Source organism: Callionymus lyra, chromosome 4, assembly GCF_982586985.1.
Source record: "Callionymus lyra chromosome 4, fCalLyr1.hap1.1, whole genome shotgun sequence".
NCBI lineage: Eukaryota > Metazoa > Chordata > Actinopteri > Syngnathiformes > Callionymidae > Callionymus > Callionymus lyra.
Window position 1 is genome coordinate 21,321,992 of NC_141821.1, and position 14,352 is coordinate 21,336,343.

Genomic DNA, 14,352 nt, shown 5'->3' on the forward strand with positions numbered 1-14,352 from the left:
CTGCCAAATCTCTGGACAGTCGCTCGCACACACTTGCATTGATGCAAAGTGCACAAGAACATCTCGGCTCTTGCAAAGGTCAAGAGCATAAAAGCGTCCTCTCCAATAATTCAAAGACAAATTGAACTTGGAAAAATACCGTTATTGCCTTAAAATAAGTGTCTCTAGACATCAGAGCGCCCCCTATTGGTCACTTTCTTAATGGGGTTAGAGCTTTTGATGTTGCTTGTTTGTTGCTTCCTTAAGCCTGCCAGAGACAAGGATGCCTGTGATTGGTCGAAATCTTCCAAAGCTAGGCAACATGTTTAGGTAAAAATCAAGTTTTCACCTTAAGTACAAACAGAATTGAGATAATTTAAGTTTATGTTGGCCTCACACCGGAGGGAAAACACCATGAAGTTGCTCTAAGTTTAGCAATTTTTAATAAAATATATATATATATATATATATATATATATATATATACTGTATATACAGTATATATTCTATACATTAGATTAAAATGTAGCTTAAAATGTTTGTTTTTTTTAAAATGGAGAATATCCAAGTGACAACTATTTGAATTAAATCAATGCAATGTTAAGTCAGTTTTTATTTTAAATGATATAACGTTTGTTTTGATGACAGAATGTTAAACACAGCTAATGATAATCAATAAATAAAACTGCTTCTTAATATATAATTTAAACTTAAATACATTAATTTCAATACGAAAAAATGGAATGTCAATTGAGGTGTTTTAAATAAAGTTAGACGTTTGTAGAAGAGGTGGCGACAAACGTTTGTTTTGGATGTGATGCTGAAAAGATTGAAGACCCACAATAAACCCAACATTTGTTTATTTAAACGAACATAAACAAACCCCCTCATTAAACAAACTGAATAATTATACTTTAAAAAATGATATAACAGGTAAGACTGTTGAACATGTACAGTTTAAATGAGAGACAGAACATCCAATAAGTGGATCCAGTTGCCACAGATTTGACCAGAACAAACACTAATTCCACTAACGAACACAAAAACATGTTGGTTTGTCGAGCAGTCTGTCCAGAGACGTTGGCGAGTGTGATCTGATTGCTTTTCCTGCTCATCTCTGATATAAAAGACACAAATCTGCGTGTAATTCTCCGCCAAGCGGCGAGTTCCTCTCTGGGCTGCGTTTCCTCTCTAATTAAAGCTCCCATATTTAGCAGCGCCGACGATCAGCCACTCCAGCTGTCGTGGGAGGAGGAGGAGGGGGTCGTCCTGACCCGTGCCGAACAGAGAACCTCACGCTGGCCCTCAGATACGACGGCTCAGAGGGAAACTGCCTGCTCTAAAAATATCCCGGCCTAAAGATTTGCCAGCGCTGAACACGCCTCGGTGACTCGAGCCAGAACTGGCTGTTTTTGAGTCTATTCTTGTCACGGAAAATATGCTGAATAAACACAAACAAATGTGAAGCAAATCCTTTTAATCGCTTCAGATCCATCGTTAAACGACCAAGATTGGTTTTATTGTTACCACGTCTCCATGGTGACCACATTTAATCACACGGAATTACAAACTTCAATATATTATATTTTGAAACCGTGATTAATTTAATTTTAATTATTAGTTTAATGAAAGCAATTTTCTTTCTCCAAATATTTAATGTTTTATTTGAAGTTTGTCCTGATTTGACTTTTGTTTTTACGTATTATTAATGAAAACAAGGAAACAAACATCAAGCAGCTAAACCTGCAGTAAAAATAAATAAATTAATGTTCAAACTGTTTACAAATAAACCCTTAAAACTGTTGATGAATCCTGCTGTTTCCACAGAAACACGAAGCTCAGCCGCGTCTAATCCCAGACCTGTGTTGACAAACCAATAAATGATAAAGACAGTAAAGTAAAGACTCAGAGGCTCGTGAGTGTTTGACAGACGACCATTGTTTGTGTCGATACAAGTGTTTATGTTGTGCAAACACCAGTCGGGAGAGACGATGTCGCTGTTTTCTCAAAACTTCTGAAGACGAGTTGTTGTTTTGAACATCAGCGGGACGTAAATAAATAACATACGAGCCTGTAAAAGCAACAATACGACAGAAAAAGTGATTTAAAAAAAAAAGAAAAGATGCTCATGATGATGAAAGAGCTTATAATAAAGACAGGAAAGTTCATTTTGAAAAAATGAATATTAAATAATTACCTAGTTTTTCCGCTCTGTCTTCTGTGAGTGTGTTGAGTTTCTTTGTTTCGACTCTTCTCTCCATCTTTCCTGCTCGAGGTCATGTGACCTGCTCTGACTCTCTCTCTCTCTCTCTCTCTCCACCCAGAATCACATCACCTTCGCTGAGGTCACATGACGTGGAGTCGGCGGTGCTGCAGACTCACTGGACGTCCACACTCTTCACAGTCCAACCCAATTAACCGGAGCACAGCGCTAACCTCTGTGTGTGTGTGTGTGTATGTATGTGTGTGTGTGTGTGAGTCTCTCGTCTGTCGCTGTGTACCCCCCCCGACCCCCCTCCCTCATTTGAACCTGGTAACTTCCACCATCTATGCAGAAAGTCTGACCCGGAGGAAGCTCACCACAGCAGGTCACCCACCTTCTGTGTAGTTAGGTGTGTGTGTGTTTGTGACCATGTTGTGTGTCTCGGTGTGAAGAGGAAGTGACCTCCAGAGAAGTACTGTGACCATCAAGAACTCCCACAGACGTGTTTTACCTCCACGTGTCCAGTTCCTCCCTCACTCACCTGCTTTCATCCAGTCACACGTGCTGAGACGCGTCATGTGACGTGTCATGTGACGTGTCATGTGACGTCCACACGAGCCGGTGATGATGACGAGAAGATCAAACTCCTGGAAACACAAACGTGTCCTCGAACAGAAGATCATTACAGTTCAGCTCAGATTCTTCTATCGGGGAACAAACATTATCTAATTTTTGTGATCAAATGTTTAACGTTTATTATTATTTAAACATGTGATATGAGAGCTTTTATTTCTTTTTTCTACGTTTGCATTTTTTACTTCATGTTACTTAACGTTTCTGAATTACAATGTTTTTCAATTAAAAAACTCACATTTGAGTTACGACGATTTATATATGTTATCAAGTTCTATTGCTTTCTGTCTTTTCTTTTTAATTATATTTATTTTTTTAATTATATTTTGAATTTTATTCCAAAATATTTGGGATGTAAAGATTTTGCACTCTTCTTGTTCTTCGCGACTTAATCACATTTTTTTTTTTCATAAACATATTCTTACCTTTGTCATTCAAATAGTAACGTTAAGTGATTTAATGTGTAGACTGGATACATTTGTCGTCACAGATTTATTTGTGTTGACTTCTTTAATTTTACTGAGCCTGTTGGTGGCGCTGTAGATGTAATAATCAGGTCAAATCTGTTTCAAGCCTGACATGAAAGTACCAAAAGAAATTTGAAAAAAACACTCTGGATGTGGGAAGTATTGGGAATCCACAGACATTCGGTGAATCTAAAGACGAAAAGTCGTGATGGAGAAAGAGTGTGACACTAACAAAGAGTGAGAGCGGATTCAAAGGTTAAACATTTCAATATGCGATCTTTGTCAATTCAATGACTCGTTGGCTTTGGTTCAGCACCTGGACAGCGCCTCCTGAACGACACCACCACTAGGTGGCAGCACCACAGATTCCAGTGGAACTTCAGAGATGTTTGCCATCAAAACACCATGTTTATGATTGACGCTACATTTTTACATAGAATGGAAATGAAAAATAAATTTAAAAAAAACCCACAAATGCTTTACCATTTCAAGACTTTATTTAATTGTTCAAAGATTATTAAACGTGTTACTATAACACTTAAAGTGTATGATAAAAAAAAAAGGGAGAATAATACAATAAGGTCACTTGGGTGAAAAGCAGCAAATGAATAAAATGACAAACAAATAAAACAAACATTAAATATTAAAAACCGTCATCAAGTAAATACATGACAAACTCAACAACTACAAAAACTCATTGTTGTAAAATAACGACATCAAAAGGAAACTTTTCATCAGGATTCGACAGTGAAAAAAAACGAAGAAAAGTAAAATAAAGGTAACAACACCTGAGTCACGTGACCTATATTCCGTCGGCTCAAGTGAGAAACCTTGTGTGTGTTTGTGTGCGAGTGTGTGTGTCATCGGAGCAATAAGAAAAAAGCGAGTCGAGTTCATCTTTCGTTCAGATCTATTTCCCCTCAAATCTCTATTTTTGTAGCGACTCACTGACGCACTTGTGTACAAAGAAGGAAACAAAGAAGCAGCACTTTAACCAAACTGCTTGACTCCATATCTCGTGTAGGAACTTCTGCCCGTCTTTCTGTTCCCAAGTATCTCCATCGTCGCTGTTACTTCCTCGTGAATCGTGAGACAATCGTGAGAGTGTGTGTGTGTGTGTGTGTGTGTGTGTAGATGGGTGTGTGTGTGTCGTCCAGACTTGCAGACATGTGACGTTTCTTTCTGCTCATGCTGTTATTTTTGATATTGTTTATTTTCAAGTGTCTCCTTTTATCAGTTGGAATATTTTACACTGTAAAACAAATAAACATCTTTTGGAATTAAATGGGTTGTGGTGCTTTTTTTATGCTTGTGTTTGTGTCATTTTTAAAAACGTGTTTAATGTTTGAATTATTATACTTTAATTATTGTAAGTAAGTAAGTAAGTAAGTAAGTAAGTAATTTTTATTTGTATAGTTCGAGACCAGGGTCACAAAGCGCTTAAACAATCAAAACAATATTCAATAAAGTATATACTTTAAAGATCAAGATAAAACTGATAACACAAGAGGAGTTCAAGAAAATCAAGGAAAAGCCTGAACAAATAAAAACGTCTTAAGATGTTTCTTAATTGTAGTGGAAATAAAATGGTAACACAAGTTGCTGGAAATAAGTCAAACTTTTTTTTAAACCAACAATGTAAAACAGATGTTTAGATATGAATAAGCTATCAACTAAATTTTTTTTTATTCTGTTGATCATCAACACTTAAAAATTGTAGTTTTTATTTACTATTTTTTTTTTTGCTTATTGTACATTTCCGCCATCTGCCGAATACGTTGTGTCATTGCAACAGTAGACAGTTAAAATCCATCTCTAGGGAGTAAATCTGTCACATTCATATGAGACAAACATCTATTTACCAATGTCAGCTTTTGAAGATAAATACTAATTATCCATCTATCCATCCATCCATCCATCCATCCATCCATCCATCCATCCATCCATCCATCCATCCATCCATCCATCCATCCATCCATCCATCCATCCCATTATTCGAGTATCCTATATTTTAAATTAAATACTTATGCATTAGTTGACTTTCAAATAAAGTCAAAAAGTGCTTGATCTATGCGACGGGACTGAACCATTGGGCAGAAACTTACGTACTTTGAAACGTCTGCTGACGCTCAGAGACAAAGGTGAAGGAGGTCTGGGTCTCTTCTCTGAGAGTGCTGCCCCCTCGACCAGACTGACTCAGAAGGATGGAAGCTGCTCTTTGACAAGTCGTCCATGTGAATATCATCATCGGCTTCCAGTGGTCGTGCTGCTCCTTCACGTCCTGCTCTGCTTCACTATTCCTACAGAAGTCTGATGAAAGCCTGCGAGCTCCTCCTCCGACACCTCCGCCGTTCTTCTCCCTCCTTCAGCTCCACGGTTTCCTCCTCAGGTGCTCCACACACGCCAGGAAGGACGAGTGAAGCTGAGAAGTGATTTTCTGATGAAAGAAACCACGAACTTCCTGACTTGAGATCAGTCGACACTTTCTTCTTCTCTATGAAGACCAGCGTTAGATTGAAGTTAAATGTTCAGGACATTTTACATTTGAAGCAGAAACAGTTTAAAATAGTTTCCACTTTAAAATTATATTATTATTTTAAGAGAAAGAGGAAAAATAATGCTTGTTATTAACAAGGAAAGTCATGTAATTAATCATGAATATGCATTTTAATGGCTGGCCAGACATTTATATTACAGTTTTATTCATATTACATATATATATTTAACAATTAAAATGTATATACACGATATTAAATGCATCGATTTTTATTTTAATTTTATTTGAAGTATAGAGAAATGAAATAATAACAAATAATTATAGAGGACTTATTTAAAAGGAAGGGACAGGGGAAAAATTGCTTAAAATACGAAAAGCAAAACTATTATTATAATAATATTTTAAAAGGAAAGGCTTTTACAAAGAGTGGAGAAAAAAAAAGGAAATGCATGATTTAAGAAACTTACTTTAAAAAAAAAAGTACTTTTAATGTATGCATTGAAACTATAGCCATAGACTTAAAAACTTCCATCTTAAAATATGTCAAACAGAAAGAGTGTAAACTTGATGAAAGACGTCATGAGTCGACGTCTGAATGACGTCGGCTGAAAGAAAGAAGTGGACGAGCAGCATCAGCAGCAGAATTCCTGATCCTTCAGGGGAAACGTCTGCCTCAGCGGATCCTGACTTAATCCTCGGCAGATCCACGTAGTTTCTCCGGACCGTCACCGACAGAAGCTGATGATGAAGCAGCTCGAGGATCAGGCGAGACTTCCGAGCTGCTTTTCAACAGAGATGTGACTTCACTTCCTCCTGATGCGTTTCTGCATCAAACTTATGCTCAGCCCTGCTTTGTACGCGGCGCCAGAGTGTGACGTCTCGGGAACACACACCCGCTGGAGCAACAGAAATGTCGTTTCACTTCTAAAATACAGACATAAAAAAAGTTCAACCAACCAAATCCACTATGAAGTTTGTACAGTATTGATCCCATTTATTACCAGCTTCCTGTTGAGCAGCCTCACTAGTCTCTCTTAACTATTCAAACTGTCGCCTACATTTAAAACCTGTACAGGGTTCAACTATATAGACACGATATTCTCTTCTCGTGCTCTTCCTCAACAATTGCCTCAGACTCATGACACTGACCACTGTAAAAGCCTCAACTTGACACCTGACAAATCAATGAATCTTTGGTTCACGATATAAAAAAAAGAAATCAGGGACAAAAATCTGCCTTCAAAGGTCACAAGCCTCTTGTCCTCACAAGGAGGACCGAGGGAAGGCAGGTTCAGAAACAAAGATGAAATAGGAAATTAAAATAAAAAAAAGGAAATTAAATTGAAGGTGTCATGTTCAATGTTATTAGTGGCTATGCCCCACAGGTGGGATGTGAATTAGAGGAGAAGGAAACATTCTGCAGTGAGGTAGATGGAGTGATCCAGAATGTTAGGTTTGGTATCCAGGACAGGAACACAGAGGGACAGATGGTGGCTTTGCAAAAAAGGATGGGAATGGCCGTAATTAATACTTTTTTCCAGAAGAGGCATGAACATAGGATAACTTATAAGAGTGGAGGTAGAAACACAGGTAGACTACATCTTGTATAGCTGATGTAATCTGAAGGAGATCAGTGTTTGCAAAGTAGTAGCATAAGATTGTGCTCTGCAAGATAAATCTGGTGACAAGGAAGACGAAGAGGACAAAGATTATTCTTTGGTTTTCAGAGAGGAGTTGATAAAGAATCTGGGTGGTCAGGGAGAGCTCCCAGATGACTCGATAACTACCGCTAATGTAATCAGAGAGACAGGTACTTGGTGTGTCGTCTGGAAGGAAAGTAGATAAGGAGACTTGGTGGTGGAATTGGGAAGTGCAGGAGTAGATAAAGAAAAATAGGTTAGCAAAGAAAAAAGTGGGACACTGAGAAGACTGAAGAGAGCAGACGGTAGTACAGGGAGATGCAGCACAAGGTAAAGGTAGAGGTGACAAAGGCCAAAGAAAGGGCGTGTGATGACTTGTATGCTTGGTTGGAAAGTGAGGAGGGAGAGAATTGTATGGAATGGTAGAGATGGGAAAGACAGTGCAACAGGTTCGGGTGATTAAGGATGAAGAGGGAAAGAGGGATGTGTTGACAGGTGCCATAGAAGTAATAGAAAGATGGAAAAAGTACTGTGAAGAGCTAATGAATGAGGAAAATGAAAGGGAGCAAAAGGTAGAAGAGGTGACTTCTGTGAACCATGATGTAGCAAGGATTGGTAAAGGTGAAGTGAGGGAGGCATTGACGAGGATGAAGAATGGAAAGGCAGTTGGTCCTGATGATATACCTGAGGAGGTATAGAAGTGTCCAGGAGAAGATCCGGTAGAGTTTCTGGTTAGACTATTCAACAAGATCTTAGAGAGTGAAGAGATGCCCGAGGAAAGGAGAACAAGTATAATGGTTCCCATTTTTAAGAATAAGTAAGATGTTCAGAATTGCAGTAACTATAGAGGAATAAAGTTGATGAGCCATACAATAAAGTTATGGGAGAGAGTAGTGTGAACTAGATTGAGAACAGAAGTCAGCATTTGTGGGCAACAGTATGGTTTCATGACCAGAAAGAGTATTATAGATGCAGTATTTGTTTTAAGAATGTTGGTAAAGAAATACAGAGAAGGTCTGAGAAAGCTGCATTGTGTCTTCGATCTGGAAAAAGCTTATGGCAGGGTGCGGAGAGAGGAGCTATGGTACTGTACGAGGAAGTTAGACTGGTGCAGGACATGTATGTTAGACTGGTGCAGGACATGTATGTTAGACTGGTGCAGGACATGTATGTTAGACTGGTGCAGGACATGTATGTTAGACTGGTGCAGGACATGCATGTTAGACTGGTGCAGGACATGTATGTTAGACTAGTGCAGGACATGCATGTTAGACTGGTGCAGGACATGTATGTTAGACTGGTGCAGGACATGTATGTTAGACTGGTGCAGGACATGTATGTTAGACTGGTGCAGGACATGTATGTTAGACTGGTGCAGGACATGTATGTTAGACTAGTGCAGGACATGCATGTTAGACTGGTGCAGGACATGTATGTTAGACTGGTGCAGGACATGTATGTTAGACTGGTCCAGGACATGTATGTTAGACTGGTGCAGGACATGCATGTTAGACTGGTGCAGGACATGTATGTTAGACTGGTGCAGGACATGTATGTTAGACTGGTGCAGGACATGTATGTTAGACTGGTGCAGGACATGCATGTTAGACTGGTCCAGGACATGTATGTTAGACTGGTGCAGGACATGTATGTTAGACTGGTGCAGGACATGTATGTTAGACTGGTGCAGGACATGTATGTTAGACTGGTGCAGGACATGCATGTTAGACTGGTGCAGGACATGTATGTTAGACTAGTGCAGGACATGCATGTTAGACTGGTGCAGGACATGTATGTTACACTGGTGCAGGACATGCATGTTAGACTGGTGCAGGACATGTATGTTAGACTAGTGCAGGACATGCATGTTAGACTGGTGCAGGACATGTATGTTAGACTGGTGCAGGACATGTATGTTAGACTGGTGCAGGACATGTATGTTAGACTGGTGCAGGACATGTATGTTAGACTGGTGCAGGACATGCATGTTAGACTGGTGCAGGACATGTATGTTAGACTAGTGCAGGACATGTATGTTAGACTGGTGCAGGACATGTATGTTAGACTGGTGCAGGACATGTATGTTAGACTGGTGCAGGACATGTATGTTAGACTGGTGCAGGACATGTATGTTAGACTGGTGCAGGACATGTATGTTAGACTGGTGCAGGACATGTATGTTAGACTGGTGCAGGACATGTATGTTAGACTGGTGCAGGACATGCATGTTAGACTGGTGCAGGACATGTATGTTAGACTAGTGCAGGACATGCATGTTAGACTGGTGCAGGACATGTATGTTAGACTGGTGCAGGACATGTATGTTAGACTGGTGCAGGACATGTATGTTAGACTGGTGCAGGACATGTATGTTAGACTGGTGCAGGACATGTATGTTAGACTGGTGCAGGACATGCATGTTAGACTGGTGCAGGACATGTATGTTAGACTGGTGCAGGACATGTATGTTAGACTGGTGTAGGACATGTATGTTAGACTGGTGCAGGACATGTATGTTAGACTAGTGCAGGACATGCATGTTAGACTGGTGCAGGACATGTATGTTAGACTGGTGCAGGACATGTATGTTAGACTGGTGCAGGACATGTATGTTAGACTGGTGCAGGACATGTATGTTAGACTGGTGCAGGACATGTATGTTAGACTGGTGTAGGACATGTATGTTAGACTGGTGCAGGACATGTATGTTAGACTGGTGTAGGACATGTATGTTAGACTGGTGCAGGACATGTATGTTAGACTGGTGCAGGACATGTATGTTAGACTGGTGCAGGACATGTATGTTAGACTGGTGCAGGACATGCATGTTAGACTGGTGCAGGACATGTATGTTAGACTAGTGCAGGACATGCATGTTAGACTGGTGCAGGACATGTATGTTAGACTAGTGCAGGACATGTATGTTAGACTGGTGCAGGACATGTATGTTAGACTGGTGCAGGACATGTATGTCAGAATGGTGCAGGACATGTATGTTAGACTGGTGCAGAACATGTATGTTACACTGGTGCAGAACATGTATGTTAGACTGGTGTAGGACATGTATGTTAGACTGGTGCAGGACATGTATGTTAGACTGGTGTAGGACATGTATGTTAGACTGGTGCAGAAAATGTATGTTAGACTAGTCCAGAACATGTATGTTAGACTGGTGCAGGACATGTATGTTAGACTGGTGCAGGACATGCATGTTAGACTGGTGCAGGACATGTATGTTAGACTGGTGCAGGACATGCATGTTAGACTGGTGCAGGACATGTATGTTAGACTGGTGCAGGACATGTATGTTAGACTGGTGCAGGACATGTATGTTAGACTGGTGTAGGACATGTATGTTAGACTGGTGCAGGACATGTATGTTAGACTGGTGCAGGACATGTATGTTAGACTGGTGCAGAAAATGTATGTTAGACTGGTGCAGAACATGTATGTTAGACTGGTGCAGGACATGTATGTTAGACTGGTGCAGGACATGTATGTTAGACTGGTGCAGGACATGTATGTTAGACTGGTGCAGGACATGTATGTTAGACTTATGCAGGACATGTATGTTAGACTGGTGCAGGACATGTATGTTACACTGGTGCAGGACATGTATGTTAGACTGGTGCAGGAAATGTATGTCAGAATGGTGCAGGACATGTATGTTAGACTGGTGCAGGACATGTATGTTAGACTGGTGCAGGACATGTATGTTAGACTGGTGCAGGACATGTATGTTAGACTGGTGCAGGACATGTATGTTAGACTGGTGCAGGACATGTATGTTAGACTGGTGTAGGACATGCATGTTAGACTGGTGCAGGACATGTATGTTAGACTAGTGCAGGACATGCATGTTAGACTAGTGCAGGACATGTATGTTAGACTGGTGCAGGACATGTATGTTAGACTGGTGCAGGACATGTATGTTAGACTGGTGCAGGACATGTATGTTAGACTAGTGCAGGACATGTATGTTAGACTGGTGCAGGACATGTATGTTAGACTGGTGCAGGACATGTATGTTAGACTGGTGTAGGACATGTATGTTAGACTGGTGCAGAACATGTATGTTACACTGGTGCAGAACATGTATGTTAGACTGGTGCAGGACATGTATGTTAGACTGGTGTAGGACATGTATGTTAGACTGGTGTAGGACATGTATGTTAGACTGGTGCAGGACATGTATGTTAGACTGGTGCAGGACATGTATGGTAGACTGGTGCAGGACATGCATGTTAGACTGGTGTAGGACATGTATGTTAGACTGGTGCAGGACATGTATGTTAGACTGGTGTAGGACATGTATGTTAGACTGGTGCAGGACATGTATGTTAGACTGGTGTAGGACATGTATGTTAGACTGGTGCAGGACATGTATGTCAGACTGGTGCAGGACATGTATGTTAGACTGGTGCAGAAAATGTATGTTAGACTGGTGCAGAACATGTATGTTAGACTGGTGCAGGACATGTATGTTAGACTGGTGCAGGACATGTATGTTAGACTGGTGCAGGACATGTATGTTAGACTTATGCAGGACATGTATGTTAGACTGGTGCAGGACATGTATGTTAGACTGGTGCAGGACATGTATGTTAGACTGGTGCAGGAAATGTATGTCAGAATGGTGCAGGACATGTATGTTAGACTGGTGCAGGACATGTATGTTAGACTGGTGCAGGACATGTATGTTAGACTGGTGTAGGACATGCATGTTAGACTGGTGCAGGACATGTATGTTAGACTAGTGCAGGACATGCATGTTAGACTAGTGCAGGACATGTATGTTAGACTGGTGTAGGACATGTATGTTAGACTGGTGCAGGACATGTATGTTAGACTGGTGCAGGAAATGTATGTCAGAATGGTGCAGGACATGTATGTTAGACTGGTGCAGGACATGTATGTTAGACTGGTGCAGGACATGTATGTTAGACTGGTGTAGGACATGCATGTTAGACTGGTGCAGGACATGTATGTTAGACTAGTGCAGGACATGCATGTTAGACTAGTGCAGGACATGTATGTTAGACTGGTGCAGGACATGTATGTTAGACTGGTGCAGGACATGTATGTTAGACTGGTGCAGGACATGTATGTTAGACTAGTGCAGGACATGTATGTTAGACTGGTGCAGGACATGTATGTTAGACTGGTGTAGGACATGCATGTTAGACTGGTGCAGGACATGTATGTTAGACTGGTGCAGGACATGTATGTTAGACTGGTGTAGGACATGCATGTTAGACTGGTGCAGGACATGTATGTTAGACTAGTGCAGGACATGCATGTTAGACTAGTGCAGGACATGTATGTTAGACTGGTGTAGGACATGTATGTTAGACTGGTGCAGGACATGTATGTTAGACTGGTGCAGGAAATGTATGTCAGAATGGTGCAGGACATGTATGTTAGACTGGTGCAGGACATGTATGTTAGACTGGTGCAGGACATGTATGTTAGACTGGTGTAGGACATGCATGTTAGACTGGTGCAGGACATGTATGTTAGACTAGTGCAGGACATGCATGTTAGACTAGTGCAGGACATGTATGTTAGACTGGTGCAGGACATGTATGTTAGACTGGTGCAGGACATGTATGTTAGACTGGTGCAGGACATGCATGTTAGACTAGTGCAGGACATGTATGTTAGACTGGTGCAGGACATGTATGTTAGACTGGTGCAGGACATGTATGTTAGACTGGTGTAGGACATGTATGTTAGACTGGTGCAGAACATGTATGTTACACTGGTGCAGAACATGTATGTTAGACTGGTGCAGGACATGTATGTTAGACTGGTGCAGGACATGTATGTTACACTGGTGCAGGACATGCATGTTAGACTGGTGCAGGACATGTATGTTAGACTGGTGCAGGACATGTATGTTACACTGGTGCAGGACATGCATGTTAGACTGGTGCAGGACATGTATGTTAGACTGGTGCAGGACATGTATGTTACACTGGTGCAGGACATGCATGTTAGACTGGTGCAGGAGGTCTAGAGGAAGACCAAGGAGAAGGTTCATGGATGTAGTGAAAGAGGACATGAAGTCGGTTGGTGTGAGAGAGGAGGATACAGAGAACAGGGTTAGATGGAGGAGGTTGATTCGCTGAGGCGACCCCTGAAGGGAGCAGCCCAGAGGAAAAGAAGAAGAAGAACATTAATTTATTTAAAAGGATAAAAGAAGCATTTATACAAGGAAAGTCTTCATCGGACTGTTTAACTTGGAATGAAAAACATATGAATAAAATAAAAACATCGGGAGAGAAACTCAAAAGATTAAATAAACAAAATTTAGATGAAAAAACAAACAGACTTAAATAACAACAATGTAATAAATAAAAATAATAATCTAAAAGAGAGTACATATGTATGTACTGTGTATACTATATATATATATATATATATATATATATATATATATATATATATATATATATATATATATAGTATACACAGTACATACATTTTTTGGTATCTAACACTAACAATATAAACATATAAAAATAAAAATAAAAGTAAAAATTCTAAAACATCCCGACAACAGAGACACTATGTAGAACAGGGGCTCTCAATTCAATTTCCTCAGGGGCCAAATGATGTACTGTGACTATTGTAAGGGCCCGTCAAGTCAATAGACTGGCGGTGAAAAACATAAAATAAACAAGACACTCAACATTTAAAGAATATAAAATAAGATTTTTCAACAAAATTAGAAAAAGAAAGTTGTCATGGTTTGGTTATACGTTGAATCGCACTGTAATTAATATAAATAAATACAATTGTTGGAGGAATTTCTTCATGATCATACTTGAGGGCTGCAGAGATACAAGTGGTCCAGGTCTGGTTTACAACTATTGAGTCAAAAATAAACTTCAGATCAGGTTATATGTCATTATGTGGCTTGTGGGGTTC

The 14,352-nt window shown here is 40.2% G+C and overlaps 1 protein-coding gene and 1 pseudogene across 1 annotated transcript in view; one reads left to right on the forward strand and one right to left on the reverse strand.

Annotated features, from left to right (window-relative positions):
- plppr5b (phospholipid phosphatase related 5b) overlaps positions 1 to 4,567 on the forward strand; it is a 69,367-nt gene extending 64,800 nt beyond the window's left edge. The window contains exon 8 of the mRNA XM_087789160.1: positions 2,304 to 4,567. Coding sequence (XP_087645286.1) covers positions 2,304 to 2,333 — 30 coding nt within the window. The 3' untranslated portion in view covers positions 2,334 to 4,567. The remainder of the gene's footprint in view (positions 1 to 2,303) is intronic.
- A 1,755-nt stretch (positions 4,568 to 6,322) lies between these two features.
- Positions 6,323 to 8,224, reverse strand: LOC148082060 (uncharacterized; annotated as a pseudogene).
- Positions 8,225 to 14,352: the final 6,128 nt, after the last annotated feature.